Consider the following 25,529-nt stretch of genomic DNA (forward strand, 5'->3'; position numbering starts at 1 on the left):
TACCTTGGTGAACCACAGAAAATCATGCATAATGGAACTAGTATGAGAGTCATCGATTTCCACAATTGGGATTTGATCTTCATTGGTTACTAACAAGTTGTCTTTGTAATAAAATATAACAGCTAAGTAGAGCCCCCTACAAGGAAAAAAGAAATATAATTAGAGATCTCTCACGGTGATATGAACCAAATGCCCCGGATATGCAAAACAGAGTAGTTTGTAAGGTCATAAATGGATGATTTTGATTATCTGATTAGACCCGCTGCATAATCAAAGCACTGAACTTCCCCTACTGATTCAGGCAAAATGTTTGTCATTGCAAGTGGTTGGAGACTACTACAACACAGTTATCTAGGGACCTGATCATGCACTCCCTGCCCATGTAAAACCAGAGCAATTTTGCCCAGTTGGGGTCATTACATCATTTTAGATCAGAATATTTGCTAGTATTTTATAACAACAATGGGGTTCTGTTGTTGTATAAATCTGGAGACACCGACAGGATAATTATGTAACCCTGTAACCACATGATTTGGCCACCAGATCTGAAAAAAGGTTTAGAGAATAAATACTGAGAGGAATCCTTTCTCATACTTAGTTACATTCATTAACCAGTCACTGCAGAGCAATGGAAGATCCTGGAGGGTTTGTTCTTTTGTCAAATTCTTATCAGAATACAAAGAAGGAAAAGCAAACTAAGTGCTTCTTGTAATGAAAGAAGAATTAATCCAGTGTGGCTAACTTCCAGTGGCTGAAACCAAACCATTGTGGCTTAGAGCTGCCTGAGTCGTGCCAGGTTGCAGAACTAACCTGAAGTCCTTGGGACTTCTCAGGGGGTTGCTTGCTGCTTACAGGGTATTAAACATATATGTAAACGGGTTGTGGGAGCCCTTAATTTTATGTTCCCAATTATGAAATCCCATTCATGAGCAGCAGCACCAGAGTTTCAAGAATATTAAAATCACTATACTGTAGGCCTGTGTGAACTAGCTAGTATTTGCTTCGGATTTGGACGATTTGGGGGACAGTGATTCGAATCACTGTCCTGAATCGATTCAGACGAATCTGATTCAGAGATTTGGGGGAGTGGGAGTCAGGGGGGCTGGGGGTTGGGGAGGCTGGCAGGGGTCCCCCCCAAGGTCCCCTCTCCCCTCCCCTAGTACTTACCATCTCAGAGTCTGCTGCAGGTCCCTGCTGCAGCTGCCGGGGACTGCCCAAATCATCACAGCTCTCCAAATCTTTTCCCAAGATTCGGAGAGCTTTGAATCAATTCGGACCTTTAAACTGGCCCCCTGATTTGATTAGGATTTGGAGATTTGGCCACCGAATCCGGCCAAATCTCCTCCAAATCGAATCAGCACCCGAAGCGTCACACAGCCCTACTATACTGTATTTTTGCATAAAGGGTGACAATTCCAACCCAGCTCCCACTGATAACAGTGGAAAGATTTCTATTGACTCCCAGAGGAGCTGGATCTGGCTCAAGGAGCTTGAATTTCCATCAGACATACCAGTTTTCCACCGATGTAACCTTATCACAGTTATTTCTGATGTCCTGCCATTTAAATCAGAGGAGAGGCTGTGTGATCTCATGTCAAAGATGCCAATCGCTTTTGGATCCAGACATCAATTTTTAGCCAAACTCGGCATATTTTAGAAGTGAAATCAATGAACAAACCGTTTCAATGTCTTCACAAACTTGTTTGAAGAGTGGAAAAGATGCTTCAGGCTCCTAGAGACTGATTGCTTGCGCCCGGCGTTCTGCAACTTAGACCCTTCTAAAACAGAAAAACAAGCAAACAAAAAGAGGAGACATCAATTGCAGTTTCTATTTAAAGAAAAACCTTTTGTCCCTTCTATTCCTGATACAAAATTTCAAAATGTGCCTGTGCTGATTTCTTACAGCAGACAAGGAATGCAGAAACTCACCCGTCTTTGCTTATGTTGGCATAGACTCTTGGTGATAAGATAAAAGTGAACTCCTCATGCCAATGAACTCAGACCTGGAAAAAACATCCCTGTTTTGTTCCCCAACCAGAACAGGCCTGACCCATAATCATGCGTTTCTGTTTGGGCCAATCAGAAATGGAATCTGAACTTTGCAAGTAATCTTTGTAATTACAACGGGCAGAAACCAGCTGGGAAGATCTCATTTTGAGGTTGTCTGGTATTTTCTGAATTGTGCAGCTTAAGCTATCGGCAATGTCAAAGCTGCTAGTAACAGAATGACAGGTCTCCCACTTCGGCTCTAACAAATGTGGTGATACCAGGGAGAGATTTAACAACGTATTTGTCTTCATTTCAATGACATCAGCTGCCACTTGACTGAGAAAGATCATTTCCATCTTTTTCTAAGCAACAGTTTGTATTTTCATAAACTTTTTTTCAGCAAATTCAGGACTTCCTAAGCTAAATTCGTTCTACAGTTACCAAGAGTCCAAGCAACAGCCATCGAAGTTGTCCTTCAACCTCTTCACATCCAATTGGAAGTCTGTGATAAAACAGCCAGGCTTCGGATTGGGTAGAATTGGATTCACGTTCCAAAAGATCCAATCGGATTCCAAAAGATCAACGCATCAGCGTCAGCCCGAAATTCAGTCATTTACTGAGGTTCTAAAAAATTATATTAACCATTTATTGTTCAATTGCGTTTCACTTTTCCAGATCTCTCTGCTTCATGGTATTCCTAGGGCCTGACTCCGCTTTTACGTAGGATCCAGTTTCCTTTGAAGCCAATAAAACAATTCTCAGCGGGAGTTGGGACCATTATGAAAGCTCTCTACGCTGTGGAAATGTAAATACTGTTAAAGGATGTGCCAGTAGATGGTGATCAAGAGTACACAGCATTGTTCATGGCTTTTGAACGGCCGCTAGAAGTCATTGTCATTGCAGAACTGGGAAGTGCAGTATGCCATATGCAGGCAGCCCCTTAAACTGGTTTGCTGTTGAGGAAACTCCATTGACTTGAGTTCTCATTCCTGTTTAATACTGGCATATGAAAGAAAAGAATCAGTCCCAGAGACATAAGTCTTAGGGCAGGGTGGGGGCACAAATTGGCCCTGCACCCTCCCCAAGTGCCACTCTGATCCCCTTCCCCTCCCTGATCTGTTTTCTGCTTCCTGCCCTGTGCTCTCTCCCAATCACTTTCTGCTTCTTGCCCTGTTCCTTCTGTGCCACCTTCCCCCTTCCCAATCTGCCACGGACCACACAGAGGCTGCCCATGCCACTTGTGGCACCTGCACTGCAGGCTGGCCACCTCTCTTAGGGTATTACTGGTTGACCTGGAAAGAAAGACGCTCAGAAAAATGTAATTGTGAAATGACATCCTGCAGGGCCAAGATGTTCCAGTCATTCAGGGGACTCATTCAGGGGATGTAAGGATAAGCATGCTTGAGCCTCCAAATATCTGGAGGTTAACTTATCTCAGTTGGAAAAGCCTATTATCTTCCCAGGTCTTTACAGAAACCTACTCGCAGCACGTTGCTAATCTGTCTCCTTGAATGTTCCCAGAGTAACATATTTCCCTTGTACCATTACTGCTAAATAGGAGGTGTCTGACTGTGTCTCCTTAGCAAGTTCTAAGTTTGAACATTTAAAGAACATCTAAATTTGTTCTTGTCAAAACCCCATCTGTGTAAGTGTTCAATATATTTTTTAAACGATGAATAAATTTGCACCATAATTTGCACATCGAAGACCACAGAAAGAAGACACATTGTTAGCATAATTATTGCTCTGCTGAACAGCGAGCACAAAGAGAACACGCTTCTAGTGGAGGTGAAATTATTATAGAATCAGACAATTCAGACACGGGAAAGACTTATTAGATCACCAAATCCGGTTTCTTTCCAGTGCAGAATCGTTCTCAATGGTATTTTCTCCCATGGTCTAGCCCCGGTTTAAATGCCTCAAGCAAAGCCATAATGACAAGCGCATTCCTTCTCTCAGACTCTCTCTATACTTCTTTCTTGATACTAATCTTCTGGGTTTTGTTCCTCAACTTTTATTTCGAGTTACACCCCTCGCTCTCTCTTCAGTATTTACCTCTTTCAAATGTTGGCTCTACCTGCCCTCCATTAGAAAGCAAATATCTGGAGAACATTTACATGGCTCATTCTTACCTTCCTGTGAAGCTACTTCAGTGCAGCACCCTAATGTAAACCAAATGGTAAATGCATGTCTCAATTCCCCTCCTCCTCCACTCGGACCAGTTTAGGAATACTGTTTCCAGCCTAATTATGCAAGTTAGATTTTCTCTTGTATATGGGGGGAGGAAGGTCTGAGTTGCTAAAGGCAAAGCAACATAACTCCACATAAAACACCCAGAGATTATAGCACTAAAATAATAGGGCATGTTAAATGTGAAAATATACGCTATTGGGCTATTCAGTGGTTTGGATTCAGTCCACAGCTTCTTATATGCCAAGAGCAAAAAATAAAAAAAGGTAAAACTACACTAAAGACCATAAACTTCCCCACATTGTTCTTTGCTTTTGTTTTACAGTCTTGTCTAAGTAAGAAGCCAGAAAAGCAGAGCTGGGATTAGTGGATAATTTGGATCCATGGGAAATGGAATTTTAACAGTCTGTTATTTAATTAACTAATAAATAACATGAATTGCCCGGAATTGTAAAATATCAGCAGTAGCAAAACAAGGCGGTTTTAATAAATGATAAGGTAATCGAGTGTTGAGCCTTAGAGCCAACACTCCCTAGACGAGATGAGGGGGGTGGTAGCGATTGGGTTTAGGTCACAAACCTTAACACCGAGATAGCGTCGAGCAGTTAATTCCAAGGGTAAATTTATGATTTTTGCAGGTTCTCTCTTTTTATTCTGGACATATAAAAGTATCTTTGTTGTTTCCTAAATACAAGGGGTATATAAAGAACGAGATAAATAGGCCTGTGGAGGGATAGGAGAAAACTGCACGCGGGCCCTTCCGGGACAGGAGTGGGAGCACTGGGCTGTGAAGGACGGATAGAAAGGGCTGGATGGTTTATAATCCCAAGGCTAGAAAAGGGAGTACCACTCCCATAACTGGCCCACAGAAGTGAACCGAACGGTGTAAAATCAGTGAGAGAGGAACATCTGGCCCACAATAATCCCTGGGCTTGCCTACCAGCTCTAGTCACTTTGGGCGGCATTCAGCGAGGAAGAGGTTAGCCGGACACATGTACACCACTATGAGCCCACTTCAACCCTTTTTTGAGGGCATACGTGAAGACTGGACTTTGCACCGACGCTGTCTATGAAGCTGAATTTTCCCCTTTGTGAAAAAAGATCTCACAGTTGGACGTTGATGCCACATACATTCAGATGAGAAATAAGGCCACAGCTTGTTAGCATGGATGGCAGATAACCACGGGAACAACTTACCTAAGACACAGTAGATTCTTTACCATATTCAGTTCGTAAATCAAAGCTGGGTGTCTTCCTAAAAGGGATGTTATAGCTCAAGCAGAAGTTATGAGCTCAAAGCAGAAATTTACTGGGTGAGGTTGTAGGGCTTGGGTCAGATGCAGAAGATCCAAGGCAGTGATCATAATAGTTCTTTTTGGCCTTAAAATCTTCCATCTGCAATTCTCAGCTCACAGCACAGCATAAGCCCGTGAGTTTTATTGCTGCATATTCATGCTAATTATTTATTCCATATAAACTTTTAAAATGGTCTGTGAAATCAAAGTCCTCTCTCTTTGGTAAATACAGTAAAAACAGGTTTTCCTGCTTATGAATCAAATGACTCTTAAACTCATTTTCAAAATTAACTTCTGACTTGTCCAATAAAATATATTTACAAGTAAAGCTCAGAAAGAAAATATTTGGGAAGCATTTCAATGAAGGTGCGGGTTCCCCTCTTAACAAAGCATCACGTAATTACTTAATCTGCACAAAATTTGTTTGGAATGAATGATCGGCAGGGAAAAAAAACACTTAAAAAAACCCAAAAACATTTGAAGTGTTGCCAGGACTTGTAATTGTAGTAACTTGGTTATGCTATTCTGCAGCACGGTATTATGAAGACAAATGGATGACTTTGTTGTTTGTAATCATCACGGTTTTCCAGAAGATTAAACATATGAAAGCGAAGCTTCCTAAGCGATTCCTTGAGATAATTCATCATTTCACAGAGCAGGTTCAAAAGCAACAGCTGATCTAATTCCCAAACCTCTTGAACTCACTGTACATTCCTATGTATCCTTCCTGGTGTTCTTGGGAGCCTGTTTCCTTCAGCGTCTGAAGTGCTTTGGGCCACACAAATGAACAAGGTCTGGGCTTCCCTGCACAGCCCAAGTGAACAGACTTTGTGCGGGGGATCTCAACGGAAACTGGGGAATTTAATCCTCTCTTGTCCAGCTGCGACACTGGAGCAGCTGCTGCTCTTGAGCTCCTTTTATAAGTGGGGTTTTGGTAAGCACATCAACCAAGCCACTCGTCTTCTCTGGCCTGTCTTTCCACACTTCCAGTACCCCTCCCTTGCACTCAGAGGGAGGATGAGACATGCATGCCCAAAGGGGCAGCATTTCTGTATGCGAGGGCAGGGGCCAAGAGGGCCCCAGTTCGAATCTTTCCTTGGTCATTGTCTCACGTTAACTCTACTGCTCGCTAAACACTAGCCCTGATCTCACTCTTATTTAAACCAGTGTACATGATAGGATTCACACAGGGAAAAAACAGTGGTCTGGGATCTGATTCTGGCCCATTGTTTAGTTGTGCCTCACAAAGAATGGAAAAGACAGATGCACTCCATTGGGTCCTTAGCTGATGAATACTAGTAAGTGCTGTAGCTCTCCATGGACTTGTGATGATTGAAACCAGCTGAGGATTATGAGTATAAGCATTTAGCCTGAGGGGTACTATGTGGTGTAGCATTTTTCATAGGTGACTTCTAGGAGGGTCACGGGGGGGTACGTGCCCCCCCTGAAAGGGCCATCCCCACCACCGACACTGCTGGTGGCTTTTGCGGGTGCTTGCCAGCCCCATCCCCGCTGCTGCCACCAGCTTCTGCGGGTATTTGCCAGCCCCGTCCCTGCTGCTGCCACCAACTTCTGTGGGTGCCCCCCCAGACTCAGGCGGCACCAGTCACCCATGGTAGATTTGGCACAGGGCTGTTTCAGAAGACCAGTATCCTGATACGGACTCAGTCATGCAACTGTTCTGAGCCTCAGCCTCTTCCTCTGAGAGATGTGATAACAATATTTACTTGCACAGGGCTGCTCAACCTCTTGCCGGAGGGCTAGGTCTGGCTTATGAGGCCATGTCTTCTGGGGTTCTCTGCAGGTCTGAAAGTTTGGCGGCTGGGGAGCAGTGGCAGTGTTAACTGCAGCTCCCCTTCTGCCAAATTTCTGGACCCATGGGTCAGATGGCATGGCCCTGCACACTGGATTGCACCAACTCACAGTAGACAATTGAGCTGCTGAGTGGATAGATCTAGTGGAAGGGGGCAGCTGGATCGCACTCATGGGCCAGCCCTGCATGCCAGATCTGGCCCCTGGACTGGCCTCACACCTCTGATGTGGCCCACAGGGTCAGAAAGTTGAGCATGACCCTTACTGACAAAAGTAAATAACAGGCCAAATCCTTCAGTTGGTGTAAAATGGAACAGCTCCATGGACAACTCTGCAGCGGTGTTGGTTGATGCTCGCAGACGTTCTACATCACAAAGTTTTACACGAATGGAAACAATTAAAGGACTCATGAGATCCTTCTGGCCCTGTGCTCCACCCACTAGCCAATCATCCTCCCTGGACCAAAAACACTCCTAGCTTTCAGTTCACATTGACAGTTCCCAGCTGCAAATTTCAGAGGAAAAGTAACGTTGTGATTCCTTCTCCCCTTTTCAATGCAAAAATGTTTCCAGTTTCCCAACATTTCACAAAACTACTAAACTGCTGGCGCAGACTTGGAGTTTTTTTTGTCTTCCCCCCTGTAGTGTGAGGTACGGTCCTCTTCCTTGGATCTCTTGAGTATATTTTAATAAACTACTTCCATTCCTTGCTAGAGGATGTTGACAATGGCCTCAACCTCAGCTTTATCTGTGGCAATTTAAAGGGCGCTTGTGATGTTTCAGGCCTTGTGTCGGGTACTTGTGTGTCGGTCATTTCCAAAGCTTTTAAGAACAGGTTAGACAAACACCTGTTTCAGGTGGTTTTGACAGGGATGATCCTGCCCTGAGCAGGGGGTTGGACTAGATAACCCGCCAAGGTCCTTTTCAGCTCTATTTTCCAATGATTCTTGTGATGGGGATCACATCAGCTGCACGGCTTAGCTACGCCTCTAATGTGCATCGAGAAGGCCCTTCGTAATGGTACAATGCGGATTCAGCCACATATCTAATGGCACGAGGAATTAATTTTACATGGCCAAAGCAAAAATATTGTTATGATAGGCACCACCAGATGGCACTGCTACCCATCGTCTTCTAAGGGGGTTTTGGGTTGGTTTTTTGTTTTTTTGTAAGCGTGTGAGAAAATGTTCAGTCTTTGGAAGACTGCTACAATGGTGTTAGGGTTTTTGTTCTTCTAAAATTCAAGATCAAGGGAAACGTAAGAAGAGCGGAAGAGTCTCTCAATTCTTGGTGAAGCTCTCCCCCATGTCGAACTGAAGACTCCCGAAAGAATTGCCTGCACGTTGGTTGTGGACATTTTTTGTCCCTAGACTGGGGTCCAGGTGTCATTCCCGTCACACCACTTACTACTCTTTGATGAGGAGGCTGATCTGGAAAGGCCTGGATATGCACTAACTCTCAGGAGAGAAATGGTACCATAACAAAATGCCCTACCAGATTATCACATAGGAAGGAAGCTATTTAAGAGCCGTAATGTGCTACCTCCACCTTCCCTTCCAAAATCCCCTACAAATATTCATGTCTGTGTAAATCCTAATGAGAGGAACATGTGCTTTCTTTGCAATATCTCTTTTCCCTGTCCAAATGACAATAGTTTAAGTTGCCATAGTTACAACTGGGTTTTGGCAGACCTTTGATCGTCATGATTGTGGAATATTTGCATACGAAGAACTGAAGCCGAACCTATCAATTTTAGCCAGATGATTTTAGCCTTAGGTACTTGAATTGCTTGTTGCAGTTTGGAATATAACAGGCAAACCAGCAAAGAAAAATGATAGCTTCGTGGCAGTTTGATTCTTCCTTTTAAACCAAGTTCCTTTGCCATTAGGCATTATTCTGGTTAGAAATCTTAGCTTAAAACCCCCCAAATAGTAATATTTCTACAGCCCACATAAAATGAGGGCATTTAAAATGCTTTCCAAAGAACGCTAAGTAGCTGCTGCAGCCTGCGAGCCATCACAGACCCATGAATGAAAGAGCACTTAAGTGGCTGAGATTCAAACCCTCTCCCAGATTTAGGTTTTTTCCATTAGAAAATGTAGCAAACTTGCCTTCACACAGGATAGTGCAACTATTTTTCATTACACATCGGCACCACCTTTGCTAGAATACACAGTGCCTTCCATTTGGATGCAGCCAGGTCCTCTGTTGATCCAAAACATTTGTTAACTTTAACTGGGGTTGTTTTTTTGGGGGGAGAGGGGGAAAGCTCCTTGTAACATTTTCGTGGATTCTTGCGTGAAATGCAGGGAAAACAATTAAATACGCACGTGGAATATAAGGGGGAGGGTGCATTTGTGTCGTTGCTGGCTTTAAAAGTGGGTTGCCTATTACTTATTTTAAGGGTTAAAAGCAAGATAGCGCGCTAAAGTGATTCCAGATGGGCCAATATTAATATCTTTCTTTTCCTGATGAATGAGAAGGTATGACCTAGTTAGGAAACTGCTAAAATTACAGGCGCCACAGAGGCTTCGGCTGGTGCCTACCGCACAGATATGTTATCCTTACCTCTGCAACTGTAATGCTGATGAGACGCTCGGACCTGCTGAAGGAGATGTTCCAGGGCTTCAGTGTGTCCCCTGTGTCGAGGGTCTCTTCCATCATAGTCTTTCCAGTCTGGTGAACAAAAGAACCAAGCAGAACTAAGTGTAAAGGGACAGGAAAGGGGGGTTTAAATGGTTTTCTCGCTTCTGATACTCCTGAGCTTCGGAAGACATTTGCATATACGCAGGCAGGCGGAAACAGCAGCTGCTTTTAAGTCTGTTGCCGCCGCTTACGCAATAAACCTTCCTCTGCAAACCAGATGATAATATGAATATATAGGTAGGTACCTGTTCAAATTTGATCAGCTCCCAGGAGCTCCTGTTGTGATAGCTGGACACTGTCTGTCAGATCTGCTATATGGCTCCCATTACTCTGGTCAGCGCTTCTCAGTCATTAATGTAGTCACCCTCCCAATGCCCCGGTGTGGTAGGGAAGTGCTTTTATCTCCCTTTTACAGTGCAGGGACGGAGGTACACAGAGGATAAATAATGTTATCAGAGTCACACAGGAAAACAATTGCAGAGAGGAGGGTTGAACCTTGGTTCCCCACGGCTGAGTCCTATCTCTGTGGGACCATTCAGACCAGTTTGGTCCATGCATGGTGGGGAACCCTTGAACTTCCACCCGTGGCACTGACTGTGTGCCAGGCACCGTCCTGGTAAGACAGGGAGCCAGAGTTTCTCCCCCGAACGCCTTCAGTCTGAAAAAAAGGCTTTGCTTGTGTGCTCTCACTGGCTTCTGGCTATGTTCTCAGTCTTAATAAAACCTGTTAGCATAAGTTGCTTTAGTCTTCTTGTGCTCTCAGCCCAGATCAGCCAGGCTGCTGAGTTTGCAGCACACAGGAGATTTGCGATTTCAAATGGCATCGTTTCAGAAGTTGTTTTCATACTTTTTAAAAAGAAAAAGAAATAATAAGCTCTCCCCGTCTCCCCCATGAAGTGCACCCGCCTGCCTCTCCTCTGTTGGCACGGGGGCATGTACAGATTCAGAGCCACCAACAGACTGTTTGCTCACTTGCTAAATATACAGGGCTCGTTTATGGGGCAAGCCCAGTCCGTGGGCCTTCCTAAGCCAGCAGGTATAAAGATGCCTTTTTCTTCCTTGTCTTATGCTTGCTACAATGATAACAAGCCCCATGCCAGGATGGTTTTAATGGCCAGGTGGTACTGCTCCAGTACTCAAGGCCTAGAAGGCCTGTCCCTCAGGGTATGTACTGTGGTGGACGTCGACAGCAGAACCTACACTGAGAGGTCAATTAGCAGCTTGGTCCACTGTGGGCAAGCTATGCAGGGATGGATGAGGACTGCAGCATGGATTAGCTGGACAAACCATACCAAGCTTGGTCCGGCCCCACAAGGCATATCTACCAGCCAAAGACTGCCAGAGCACAGCAGTGTTTTGCATATCCCATGTCCCCTTTTATTGCCCCAGAATGAGAATAAGGGCATTCACGCTGAGTGCACTGTGCGGGGGTGCACTGTGCGGGGTGCATTGTGCATTGGGTGGGGTGCATTGTGTCCAGCACTCATTGAGCCTCCATGCAAGAGGGACCTTCGGTTGGGAGGACCCACTGAATCTATGGCTGCTCAGTGCCAGAGTGGGATTCAGGATTGGGCCCTGGATCTATAAATCTGCCAATCATTGCTGATGCGTAGGGGGTGCACACAGGTGTGCGTGCACCCCCCTGAGACTGGCTGTGCAGCCCCTGGAAGCGCCAGTCCCAATGCCCCCCCAGACTCGGGAGGCACCAGTCACCCATGCTGCTAATATATTCTTCTAGCCATCATTAGAAATGGTTTTATGGCATGTGAAGTATTTTAAATACAACTGACAGCTGAGGGCCAAATTCTGCTCTTTTATACCTGAGCAGTCTCGGAGTTGCACAGCTCTTGCCAAGAGCACAGTCTGTGAGTTACTTTTATAACCAAAAGTGAAGGCAGCCGCCCTGGACAAGGCTTTTCCCGCAGGGATAAGTTCTGCAGACAGCAGATGCCCAGTAACAGAGCAAATAGCCTGTGGCATTTCAAGCTGAAGCTCTGATGTTAATGCTACCTAAAAAAAGAATTTGAATTCAGGCTGTAAGGGTCTCGCTCACTGAAAAGCTTAAGTATGTGTCACTAAGGATACTTAATGAAAATACCGCAGACTTGCCAGCTATACGCAGCGATCTGGACTTGCTTAATGCTACAATGCTCGCTGATGAAGAAAACATACATATATGGCCATGTTGAAATACTGCTCTTTGCCACACAGAGACCCAACATAAATTCCCATGTGTACAGACCTACTACTGTTCTCGCGTGCATCACTGCAAAGGCTTGGCTTGCCGCATAAAAGCAGCCCTGCTATCATTTGCTGCGTATGTCCCAAATGCTGTTGTGGCTCTCATGTCATAGATGGCACAGCCTGGGAGGAGACGGGCAAACATGACCCAAATGTCTTTGGGCTCTTGCAGGGAACAGAGTGGCATTAGCTTTACGGGTGTCCGAACTGCAGAGTGCAGTGCCATGAGCCCAAGCTCACGTCATCAGATGTTGCCTGCAGTCCTGTACTACGAACACTCTCCCCTGGGCCTCCAGGACACCTATACTCAGCCGGAGGCTGCAGCAGAAGCTGTAGGATTCTGGTTGAGGCTGGCTGAACATTTGGAAAAGGCTGAGGAGAGAATATGAAGACAGTGGCATTCTCCAAAGAGCAGGACAATGCAATGTCTGCAATACTTCAATCTCCTAACAGGTTGCAACCTTATGATGCCACCTGCCTTGCCTCCGATTCCCTGATCTGCAGGGTGTGTTTTCCACTGAATGACACCGAACTCCTGTAAAACAGATAGCTTCTTCCTTAAGGTGTCAAGGACTTCTGAGACGCCGGGGGCCAAATTGTACACAATTATAGCTGTACAAATCTAGAGCACCTCCAAGCAGGGGAGTGTCTATTAGAGTAGGATTTTATCCTAGTACACTCAAACAGAAGATTTAATTAGAGGACCCCTGGATCCACTCTGGTTTAAGCCCCAACAAAATTTGGTCCACAATAAGAAAACAGGACTTCATCAGGATGAGGACGCCAACCCCTGACTCACTGCAAAACTCTCAGCTACCTTGATTTTCTCACATTAGCATTCAAGCTTATTAAATTGTTACATTAGCTCAATAAAAGCAAGTGCTAATGCAATAAAGTAAAAAACTTTACTGCACTAATCAATACAAGGGAAGCTGCAACGTGCCTAGCCAAGTCAACAGCAAAGACTTAGCCAGGAAGAGTTACTAACAATAGGATGCCACTGTGATAGATTAAAAAGTTGTAAAAATAAAATTATAGCCCTGACGGGATGACACAAAATATGATATGGCCTTTGAAAAGGAAGGAAGGTTTCAGCCCTGTTTGGAAAATTCTAGCTACTACTTCAGGGCTTGATCCTGCAAACCTGGAGGTGCATGAGTATTTTACTTCCCATCAGCTTCAGTGGGACTTGACACCTGTTCTCACCTTAGGATCTGGCCCACAATGCTTATATTTCAGTGCAATGCACTGTGTATAATTGCCTGCAGTATCACTGCTTTCCAGTTTGCAGTTCAGAGTATGCTCTTACACTAGCAAGACTTATGAGGCAGGGCTGAAAGAACCAGGGGTATTTAGTCTGGAGAAGAGAAGACTGAGGGGGATTTGATAACAGTCTTCAAATACATGAGGGGCAATTACAAAGAAGATGGAGATGGACTTTTCTTCATAGCTGTGTGGGAAAGGACTAGGAGCAACAGCCTCAAGCTTTGGCAGGGGAAATTTTGGTTGGAGATTATGGAAAACTTTCTGAATACCAGGGTGGTCAAGCATTGGAACAGGCTAGAGAAAATGTGGACTCTGCATCCTTGGAAGTTTTCAAGAACAGGCTGGACCGACAATCAGCTTTGATGATTAGGCAGGGATGATCTTGCCTTATGCCAGGGGCTAGATGACATGGTGAAATCCCTTCCAGCCCTACTTTCCTATGATTATACAATGTTCCATAGGAGAGAAGTCTATGGAAAGGCAGTGAAGTCAAATTCCTTCCTTGTGTGCTTAAGCGCTTGCAGGATCAGACCCTTGGTAGACAATACAGTGGTAAAAGATTGGAAAAATGGTGGGAGTGGAGACAGCATAAGGACATTAAAATAAGATTTGTATGTGTGTATATACACACGTGTAATACACGCACACAGACCTGAAGAGCTCGAAGGATTATCACAGTTCAAAGTTACGATGGATTTGGACAATGAGCCTACATCAGACGATTTGCAGGAAGCCATTAAATTGATTCCTGGGAACAAGGCATCTGGCAATGACTGTTTGCCTGCTAAAACATACACACATGCCAACGGCAAATGACTTTGAAAGCTCTGTGATGTTTTGTTATACTGCTCTGTGGCAAAAGGAAGCAGTACCACAAGATTGCTGGGATCCTATGACCCCAGGTGACTTCCTGCCCTTTGGGCGGGGGCCTGGACTCGATGATCTTCCGAGGTCCCTTCCAGCCCTAATGTCTATGAAATCTATGAAATCTAAGATATCAGAGCTGAACAGTCTGTACAATTACACAAGGACAAGGGGGATAGAAGTGACTGCGACAGCTCTAGAGGTATCTTCCTGTTCAGCAAGGCTAGAAAAATGGTTACTTGCATCATGCTTCTAGGCTACAATCTCTAGGTGAAAGGCTATATCCTGGAAGTCAAGGTGGTCTTCACTCAGGATGCTCCACCATTGATATGATATATTCAGTCAACAACTACAAGAGAAGTGTAGAGAAAAATGAGTACAACTGTACGTAGCCTTCATCTATCTGATGAAGGCCTTCAATAGAGTCAACAGACGGGGCTGTTTTCTGTTCCAAAGAAACTGGGTTGTCCTCCCGCAAAATGTTTAAACTTGCTCATCACATCAAGGTATGAAGGCAACTGTAGTGTATGATAATAAAGAATGAAACACCTGTGACATCAAAACAACAGGGTGAAACGTGTGCGTTTCAGCGTCCATACTTTTCTGAACATCTACTTTTCATTCCTGCTTCTTCGTGCATTCGAAGACAGCAATGATGGCATTTATCTTTGAACCAGACTAGATGGAGGCTTCAACATCTCAAGGTTTAGAGCGAAAACCCAGGTGAAAGAACTGAGTCTGAGAAAATTCCTGTTTGCAGATGATGTGTTCTTGGTTGTCCAAAGTGAATCTTCCCAGCAAAATGTCTTGGGCATATTATCTGAATCATGCAAGAGCTTCAGGATGGCAATTCATCTCAAGAAGACTATGATTATGTACCAAGGGGTGGAAGAACCAGTGCCTGACATCACTCTGGAGGAGAAATCTCTTGTTCTCATTGACAGTTTTTGCTACTCGAGTCCTACAATCAGCAGGAATCTGGACCTTCAGACTGAGCTGACTAACAGAAATGGAAAAGCAGCTAAGAATTTTGTGCATGGAATAAAAGAAAACTATCAGCTAAGGTGAAGATGCAAATCTACGAGACGTGGGCTGTCATCCCGCTTTATGGTTCAAAAATGTGGACTACATATGGTAGGCCCATCAAGAGACTGAACAGCTTCCACAGGAGATGTCTGCATAAGATCCTGAAAATAAAGTGGGAAAGCAGAATACCAAACACAAGTGCTGGAGTGCACAGGACTGGCACACGTAGAAAACTGTATCAAGAAGAGAAGGTTGCGATGGATCAGTCATGTCAGGGAAATGGGGGAAGACTGTATCCCCAAGAATATTTTGCATAGTGAGATTCAAGACGGCTCTAGAAAGTGGGGTTGCCCTCTATGGTGGTACCATGATGCATACAAAAATGATATGAAGTTGCTCAACATCAACGTAGAAAGTTGGGAGGAGCGTGCAAAATCCTGCCCAATCTGGTGGGAACAGCTGGCACTGGGTGCAGCTCAACATGAAGTGGCTTTGATCCAGAGGATGGAAGCGAAGCAAGAAAGAAGAAAAGCAGCATCCTTTAAACTCTGGACTCCAACTCAGACAACATATGGATCTGTGAAACTTGTAACAAGCTGTGTTGCTCTTGAATTGGACTTGTCAGCCACAAATGGATTCACCAGGCATCTGACTAGACGTGTACACCATGATCCAGAGGATCGACAGTTGCCTACCATATATCTACATACATGCACACATATATGTATGCAACAAGCAAAGAAAATTCCAACACACACACACACAGTTTATGTATTTATAAACTATAGTTATTTTTATGTATGTGTATGCATGAATGAATTAATGAATGAATGTATGAATATGTATGATTTTATATTTATGTATGTATACACACACACTTATAGGGGTATATAAAAACACATGCCTTTATATATAGTGTGTGCATGTCTGTGCATGTCTAAGTGTGTGTATGTATGTATACACATGCACACACATATACACTCATATACACCTATATACATATACAAATACATATACACACATACACACCTATATATATATACAAATACATATATATACACATATACACACATACATATATACACACACACACATTCTCTGTGTATATACACATGCACACTGTGTGTGTGTGTGTGTGTGTGTGTGTGTGTGTATTTGTTTGCGGGCCTGAATTTATATTTCATTTACTGCATTCCCATCTGGCTTCCCCACCTGGCCTTTGATCCTGGAAGAGTGGATGTTTACAACCTCACTTTTAAAAGGGGCAGATTCTGAGAAAGCAGCAGTTAGGAATCAAATACAGTAGATGTAACAGCTCATAACCTACTGGATGGAGAAGCGGAGGCAGGAGTAGTAGCTTGGGACAGACCCCATCCTTTCATGTTGTAGGCAGAGACTTGGACATAATACCTTTGGCCCTGCAAATGAACAAAAATGGAAACAAAATGCATTAAACCTTAGATATTAATTTCTTTGCACTTTGCTTCTTTAACATGCCATACCTATCTTAACTGATATGGCCTTAAATTAATGACCTGAAAAATTCCTTCTGCTCAGTTTTTTACCCTTCTGCATCTGTATGGATTGGTTCATGCTAGGAGAGCGTTACTGGGGCAGGAATAGCAATGAGACCGGGGTTCAATTCTCTCAGCAGATTGAGGGGATTCAACCCCTGCATCCTCTCCTACTTGCCACGGGAAGATCCCAACCTCCAGGCTACAGGATACTCCCTCCCTCTGTGCTGAAGCTGCCCAGAAGAGTATGTCAGATTCAGGGGGACGGAAAGACAGCGAGCAAGGAGGAGCAACTCTGCAGCAGAGTGCTTAGGGCACTCTGTGTGCAAGAGAGAATTCAGGGTTTCAGTCTCTGATCTCACGATTATTTCCACCATTTACCCACTGCCTTGGCAGGGACCACAAACAGTGATGGGAGCAGGGACCAAAGCTCTCTCCTCCAAGAGATTTCAAAGAAAGCAAAGGTAAGCCAGTGTGAGCCCTATTAAAAACCCTGCCGTTCCTGTAAAGATGTTGCATCCTCATACCTGTGCAGAGCTAAAGGTATAACAAAGTTCTGCCCTCAGCATGCATTCTTGGAAGTGACTGCCTGTTTAGCTGATTTGTATTTTAGTAAAGCTGTTTTATATTGCTGGTAAGAATGAAAAGGTAGAAGATGCAAGCAAGAGCCCACCAGCCTGGAAAAATAACGGGCTTCAAATCAAAGCTCTCTCCAGACAAAACGACTGAATAAAACAATCTCTTCCCAAACCGGTGCTGGAAGTTTTCACATTGTGCCCATCCCTGGACTCCCAGACAAACCTATTTAAGAATTTTAACCTTAGGGCACAGTCAGATATCTGTACCAGCCTATGCTTCAGGCCAACGGCCAAGGTTTTTTGACCCAAATCTCTAATTCAACACCCAGTCAAGTCAATGGAAAGACTCCTATAAACTTTAGTGAACTTTGGATTGGGCCCCTAAAGAAGGCTTCCAGCACAAATATTTGTGCAACTTCTGAATGAGGCCAGCATTTGTGAACCAAAATTTGCTTCTACAAATGGTCTAAAAAGACCTGGCAGAGCAGGGTTATAGACACATGGCTGAAGTTAGACTCTGTAAAAATCCATGTGAATATTCATGACAAGTTTTCTCCGTCACTAACCCTGTTCTTATCTGCACAAACACACACATCCTTTCTTTAAAAAGAAAAAGACGGCAGTCAGCAACTGTGTTCCTGGATGCGGTGGAGAGATAGAATTGTTATTTTAACCATCAGACATGGAGTCAGGACTGGATCACTCTGGAGCCTTTGATCTGCACTGAGATTATCCCGTGATCCAGAGAGCAGGGGCTTTCATTCCAATCTTTTCTGATCTCCCCATAACATGACAACTTACAAAACAGTTCATGCTGTTTGTCTATTCCTCTGTGACTTCCAGATTATGGATACCAGACATATTATGCTTAATGACGGGCAGTTGTTGCCAGAGGAATGGTACTCTGCTGTTATTGCCAAGAGGTCTGGACACAAATGTCAGGGCCCTTATATCACCGGGGGAGTTAAAGATCTAAATTAATGATTTGGCCTTTACCGTTCTGAGGCCTGTGATGATGCACCTCAAAGACTGAAGATTATCCATGATAATTTCCCCGGCCAAAGGAGAAAAGTCTTCAGAGCAGCTCCATTCCACTAGAAAATAAATAGCCAAAGAAAAGCAAATCAGATTTCAGGGAAAGAAAATTGAGGCATTTTATCACCTTGGAAATTAAGTAGCTGCCTTTTCTCCCACCATTTACCGATTAACTCCTCCATGTGGCTAGAGCAAGACCATATGATGATTCACAGCGTTTTGTACGGCGCTCAGTTGTCTGTGTGTGTGTGCGTGCCTGTCCGTCTGTCTGTCTGTCGGTCTGTGCGTGTGTGGGTATTGTGAAAAAATAGCTCAAAAGCTTTTCATAAAAGTATGTTTAAAAATGCTTCGGCATGTGAGTTATAGTCATTTAAGCAATTTCCTTTTAAAGAAAAAACAGCAGCAGGAAAGAGAGATTGTGTGGAGAACTGAAAGCCCAACTAAACCAACCTATACATCAAACTGGACAGAGAGCCTCCGGCTGTGCTGCTAAAGCCACATGGGTGGACTCTCGGGCCTGCATAGAGCCCCCCTGGCTCTCAAGGCAATGCCATTGGGGTCAGTGGCATAAGGAGGGTGGAGTGAACAGGGCAACCACCTCAGGTGCAAAAAAAAAGAGTGGCAGCTGCTTAATTACAATTGTGATCGTGGTGGTAACCAGAAGTCACTGCTGCTTCTGGGCCCCAGGACCTCGGCTGCATCCTTGTACTGCCGATAGTGGTGCAGAGATCTGTACTTCTGACGGTACTCTGCACCAGATCATAGGAAAGCAGGGCTGAAGGGACCTCGCAAAGACATCTAGTCCAGCCCCCTACTCGAGGCAGGATTTCTGTGGCATAATGACAGAAGTCACGCAGACCCACAAGACAAATCGTTCATTATGGAGGGAAAAAAAAATAATCAAGCAGTGTTGTATTAAACTGCCTTTTGCAATCAGACAGGTCCATCCTTTAGATGTAAGGATGTGGCTGCCCTTCCTGAAGTGCTCGCAAGCAGAAGAGCTGGCAAGCTCAGCCCCGCTGCCATTAACATTTCCCCCTTTACGCCTTGCATAAGTGAACGGGAACACAAGAATACTTTAAGTCAGAGACGGGCAGATCTAGGAATTCGGTTTTCAAATGAGCACACGTGAATGGTGAATTGTGACTGCTGACAGAGAAACAGCCTATTTTTCTGAAGTGATATGCTAGGAATGGCGAATTCCCTGGTTGTAGCGTAGGGCCAGTTACTACAGCAGACACATTTCTGGGATTGAATAGCTTGCCCGTTTCACAACCCGTCTGGCTCCACGGTGTGGACGAGCTGTCAGCCTGGATGTCTATCGCAACAAGTCCTTGCGGAGCTCGCAGGTGATAGACCAAATTCTCCTCTCGGTTATGCTCATGTCAGTATGGACCAATGTCATAGACGGTCTGCGTTTACACAATGGATTTGGCCCAGAGATTTCTTTCATTTTAGATCCTCAAAATTTCCCGCAGCGGCTATTATTTTCACGTGTGTAATTGTCAAGAGCTTCAGCTTTCGAAACCGAAGCGCTAACTAAAGATGTATTTGATTTCAGAGCATGAAATTTTCACACATCTCAATGGCGAAGTCGGCTGTGCCCTTTTGGCATTTCGAAAAAAAAGGAACATTTCTCGCGATATTTTTGGCTCAGCAGACACCACAGTGGGTTTCCACAGTATTTTTGCAGGGTTACCAGAACAACAAAGGGCTTGCGTGATTTTCTGCCCTCTGCATGGCTTTCCCCCTTCTTTCTGACTGCACCTTGTAATCTCACATGTTGTACAAGTATGTCCTGAAACACTTTAACATTCACCACTAAGAAAAGCATATTGGTTTTCTCTATTGCCTTTGCCCCTTTTTAGATACAATTTCCTCGTGTTCCAGGGGGTTTTAACTACCTAAACACTGCTGCCTTTAACAGCAGTCACAGGGCTATCTCTATCCGCCACTATGAAAATTTAGAGGTTATTATTGTAGCCTGTTGTGAAGTTTTTGCTGAGGATTTAATTATAGCAGGGCCTGCGAGTGCCACTGTAACTTGACGGCCTGTCAGAGTTTCCATTGTAAACCGCGATTTTTGCAGGGTTTTATAACTCGGCTGTATTAAATCACTCAGGACTGACACTTGATCTGCATCATGCTGCTAGTTCGAACATGTTTCTCCTTTCTCGTCAACTGGAGAAGCCCTTCCTCAGCTGTCGAACGTCTAACAAACAGATGCGTGGTCACTTCAGGTTCCTTTTGTTCTTCCTCAAATCTGGAGAAAACAAGTTGGCATCACGTGGGAGCAGCTTCAGCTGCCACAATTTGTGCAGGATAGTACTTTACTCCGCCAGAGTCAGTGGAGCTGGCTGGCCAAAGGACCATACTACTCATCATGAGACATGGTGGGCATGCTGTGCCTCCCGCCGACACAAGCAGAGTCCATCCGCTTTTAAGCAATGCTTGTACCTCTCCGATCCTGGGCCGTTCTGAAGTCTGGACCATGCCCAAGCTCAGGGGGCCTGAGCTTGGGTGCGCGGCCTCCCCAGGGGTTCCCATGGGCTGCAGCCTTCCCAAGAGCCACCTCAACACTGCATGCTGGGACCCAGTCCTTGATGCATCTCTCCTGCTCTTCTACCTTTCCCAGGAGACCTCCCTCCTAAGTGCTTAGGTGAGGCAGGTAAGGAAGCACTGTAAACTCACACGGGCCCACATACATTGACTGAGTGATGTAAAAAGGCTTTGGCATAAATGAGGCTCAAGTCCTGCATCTTTTGCAAGTGTATGTCCATCAGTGAGCATGCTGGGGCCTCGTTCTTGAGTGGGACCTTTGCAAGAAAATGCCAGCCCTGTAGTAGAGCCAAAGACAGTTTCAACAGAATTTCAAATGCTGACAAAAACACTCTTCATATGTGTCAAAAAATATCCCACGAGCTTTAAAAAAACATATATTTTACCCTACTGATGGAGTTGAGTGGTTTTGCATGATTTTTATTTCAAAATTTCAATGCAAAAAGGTCATTAGAACTATCTGGCATTTTCAAAATGTTGAGTTTTGGGGCCCATTTGTCATAAAAATATTGATTTTTGATGGAATGCCAGTCCTTTCCATGAAGTTTTTTGCTGAAGATTTTCATCAGTGCAGTTTGTGCGTATATATATTTGCTCAGCCTTTATTTCAACAAGCTGGTTTTCACATTTTTGATCAGGTCTACTGAACGAGGTGATGACACAAGAGAGAGCACAGTTTTTAAAATAGGAAAAATAATTTGCAGATGAGGGAGTCTGTATTCACTTTGCGCACACTGCCAATCTCTACCCTATGGCTATCTAGCTAAAAATAAGTCTAATTTCACCACTTTATTCTTATATGGAACTTTTCATCAATAGATTTCAAGGATCTTCCAAAGGAGTTTGGAATTGTTTTCCCCATTTTACTGATGAGGAAACTGAGACGCACATTAAAATCATTTTACTGCATAATTAACTTTGTTCTATGGCTTGTTCGTTTACTTATTAGTATTTTCACATCGCACAGTCTCAACAAAAAGAAGCCAGTTTGCCTGTAGCACAGAAACTGTAACACGGTAGGACTATAAAATATACAGCCAAATCCACATCCCATGCAAGTTATAGGGGGAGCCTTTCTATTGACGTCAATGGGCACTGCATCAATCCCACAATACAGAAAAATAATTCAAGATCCTGATGCTTATTGGCGCATCTTATCAGAGTGCACTGAGAAGAGTTGTGTAAGCCCTTTCGTGCTATGTAATTTTTACCGTGCAAAAGCCTGGTTGAAATGAACAGATATCTGGCACCATTGATTTCAATATGATTATTTTGACCGTAATATGGGTAACAGGAAGTAGCATGTTGCAGAAAGGTGCTGCATGACAACAGAAGTCATTGCTAGTATGATAACGTTCTGGAGGAACTCCATTGAAGGATACTGAAAAGGAAATTGAGTATTAATGACGTATCACAAGCCCCAGCTATAATCTAGCATCCACACAGATGCAAGGAGATGCAGAACCCAATGCCTCATTGCACTCCAGCTTCTGCATGTCATTCTAGGCGGGCAAAGAGGCTGCAAAATCCAGTGGATCTGGTCACTGGAGAATGCCTCTAATGCACTGGTTGTATAAGGGCACAAACTGAAACGCGGCCAGACTCTTCTGTGCTTTGCCTTCCCAATAACTGAACGTTTGAAGTGAACGATTTCATCACCTATTCTTGTTACTAAGCCTCCATTGTCAATGGGGATTGCACAGATTGTGGGTATGTACTGAGATATGCACTTTGTTACTTAGCTGCTGAGCCACCAATGAAATAATGTTGCTTTTGAGCGGGGCGGGCAATTATTTTGGGTGGCGGGCCGCTTACTGAGTTTTGGCAAGCCATTGAGGGCCACATGACAGGCAGCCCGGGGCAGATAAATATTAATTTTCTTAATTTTGGGAGGCCCCATGGGCCGGATAGAATGGCCTGCTGGGCTGCAATCGGCCCCCGGGCCGCATTTTGCCCACCCCTGAATTTGTAACACTTAGACACTGCCCATTGGAAGGGTTTTTATTTATCTTAGTTTTGGAATAAAAGGTTTAGAGGTAAAATAAAATAAAACAAAACAAAACAAAAAATAAAACAATGAAGACATTTCCACTAGATTACAACACTTTAAAGATTGGCACCATTACAGCCTTGACTTAGACCTGGCAGGATATTTTTGATGAATAACTTCTTTGCTGAAAAATGCAGTTTGGGGCTGATCAAAACAATTAGCTAACTCATACCAATTCAGTGACTGGCTTTGGCTGGAAACCCCCCCCCAAAAAAACTGGAAACATTTTTGAAAAGTCAAAACATTTCACTTTGGCATTTTCAGAGTGAAAAATGTCAAATTTCAATTTTCAAAATAATATCGTTTTGAAATTTGCCCAAAATGATTTATAATGAGAGGTAATTCCCTTGAACATATTTTAGTTGACATGAAACAATATTTTTCTTTGCTTTTTTTCCCCCCTTTTGTTTTCCCAAGGACACTGGAAAAAATACACTCCAGATCAACTCCAAACAGTTTTTGCCCTTGATATTTTCAGTTCCTGCCAGTGAACTAAAAACCTAATTATTTGCACATCTCTACAAAAAACGACTTGTTGGAACTTTAAGAGAGAACAAAACTCAGCCTGAAAGTCAGCACTTGAAAAGTATGATGAGTCTGACTTGAATCTACAAAAGCACGAGCACAAAAATTTCCAGATGAAGAGGGTCTTTTATAAGAGCTCAAGAACAAGAGCTGGTCTTATAGCCTGTGCTTAGCTGTGGAGTACCCGAGTGCGGCTGGGCGAGTTAAGGAAGGAGCATGCTCCAGTCCTGTTCTCAACACGCGAAAGGCCTGCTTTGTCTTGAACACTGAATGTCCTGGCTGTTGCAGGTTTCCATCTCACACTTAACGTTATGTCAGAGCACGGTTTTTTTGTATTTAATATATGGGTGACTATGTGTTTTTAATGAAGGTGCCCTGTATCCCAGAGCTAGCAAATGCATGATGTGTTGCTGCGATCGCCAAGATAAGTAGTAATTTTTAAATAAACAGCAGTATAAACAGTTACATAAAACGCCTGTAAATTGCTGGCATATAATTTTAGACTGGCTTAAGTTATGTAACCTACTTCTGGCCAAGATTTTTTTTTTTTTTTTAAATATCCAATTCATCCACTTTACAATTTTAGAATAAAGGGGCAGGCTTCTTTTCACCTGTTTCTTTTTAGAACAGATCACTTTGCAGATGGACAGACAGACGAGAGGGAACCAACATGTCCCAATCATGGGCTTATTCGGGAACGCTGGGGCCCCTCCTCCTGAGTAATATAAACTGAAAGCATCCGCCACAGCCGCATCTTTGCCACTTCTCCTGACATTTGCTCTAACATGCACTTTGGTTAATCACCAAGTTGTTCTCTGAATTCATTAGATCCAAAGATTTTGTGTCATGTTATGAAGATAATGTGATTTAGTGAAAGATCAGACCAGACTGGGATTCTGGGTGCTATTCCCACCATCTATTGGTGGCCTGCTCTGTGACCCTGGACAAACCAGCAGGTCACTACTGCTTTTCACACTTATCTGGAATCCAAGCTCTTTTTGGGGTGAGGACTGTTTCCTTCTCTCCTTTCTCCTCACAATGCTCAGCCCAGGGAGCCTGGATCTCAATTGGGATCTGCAGGTGCTATCATAAGACAAGCAATAAGAATTACACTGTGTGCTGTGTTGCACAGAAACGTAAATGCAAGCTGTAACGTGGCTCAAAGACTCCCATTAGCCAATGCAGAACTAGTACTGGCTATTTTACAGCTGTGGAATTGAAGAGGTTAAGTGGCAGCAAGCGAGTGTTTGAACAACTACAACCCAGGAGTGCTGAACACCTTCCTCTGGCCAACAATGTCTGACATGAGCAGTTTGGCTCTTAAAAAACTAAAAGCACTCCACGAGTGGAAAATTCCCTCGTTTTGGTCTGAAATACCCTTGTTTTATTTGTGTGTGTGTGTGTGTGTGTGTGTGTGTGTGTGTGTGTGTGTGTAGATTATATATAACTGAAAGTATGAAGTGAATGATTTCATCACTTATTCTTGTTACTAAGCCTCCATTGTCAATGGGGATTGCACAGATTGTGGGTATGTACTGAGATATGCACTTTGTTACTTACCTGCTGAGCCATCAATGAAATAACGTTGCTTTTGAGCATGTAACACAGGGGTGGGCAATTATTTCAGGTGGAGGGCCGCTTACTGACTTTTGGCAAGCCATCGAGGGCCGTATGACAGGCAGCCAGGGGCAAATAAATATTAATTTTCTCAATTTTGGGGGGGCCCCGTGGGCTGGATAGAGTGGCCTGCCGGGCCGCATTTTGCCCACCCCTGAATTTGTAACACTTAGACACTGCCCATTGGAAGGGTTTTTATTTATCTTAGTTTTGGAATAATAGGTTTAGAGGTAAAATAAAATAAAATAAAACAAAAAATAAAACAATAAAGACATTCCCACTAGATTACAACACTTTAAAGATTGGCACCATTACAGCATTGT

General features: G+C 43.9%; 1 protein-coding gene across 1 annotated transcript in view; it reads right to left on the minus strand.

Annotated features, from left to right (window-relative positions):
- ANKFN1 (ankyrin repeat and fibronectin type III domain containing 1) overlaps nucleotides 1-25,529 on the minus strand; it is a 108,654-nt gene that overhangs the window by 41,689 nt on the left and 41,436 nt on the right. The window contains exons 6-10 of the mRNA XM_019494366.2: nucleotides 18,417-18,514; nucleotides 16,656-16,746; nucleotides 9,854-9,961; nucleotides 1,679-1,778; nucleotides 4-136 (exon numbers count right to left, since the gene is read on the minus strand). Coding sequence (XP_019349911.2) covers nucleotides 4-136; nucleotides 1,679-1,778; nucleotides 9,854-9,961; nucleotides 16,656-16,746; nucleotides 18,417-18,514 — 530 coding nt within the window. The remainder of the gene's footprint in view (nucleotides 1-3; nucleotides 137-1,678; nucleotides 1,779-9,853; nucleotides 9,962-16,655; nucleotides 16,747-18,416; nucleotides 18,515-25,529) is intronic.

Source organism: Alligator mississippiensis, chromosome 8 (genome assembly GCF_030867095.1).
Source record: "Alligator mississippiensis isolate rAllMis1 chromosome 8, rAllMis1, whole genome shotgun sequence".
Taxonomy (NCBI): domain Eukaryota; kingdom Metazoa; phylum Chordata; order Crocodylia; family Alligatoridae; genus Alligator; species Alligator mississippiensis.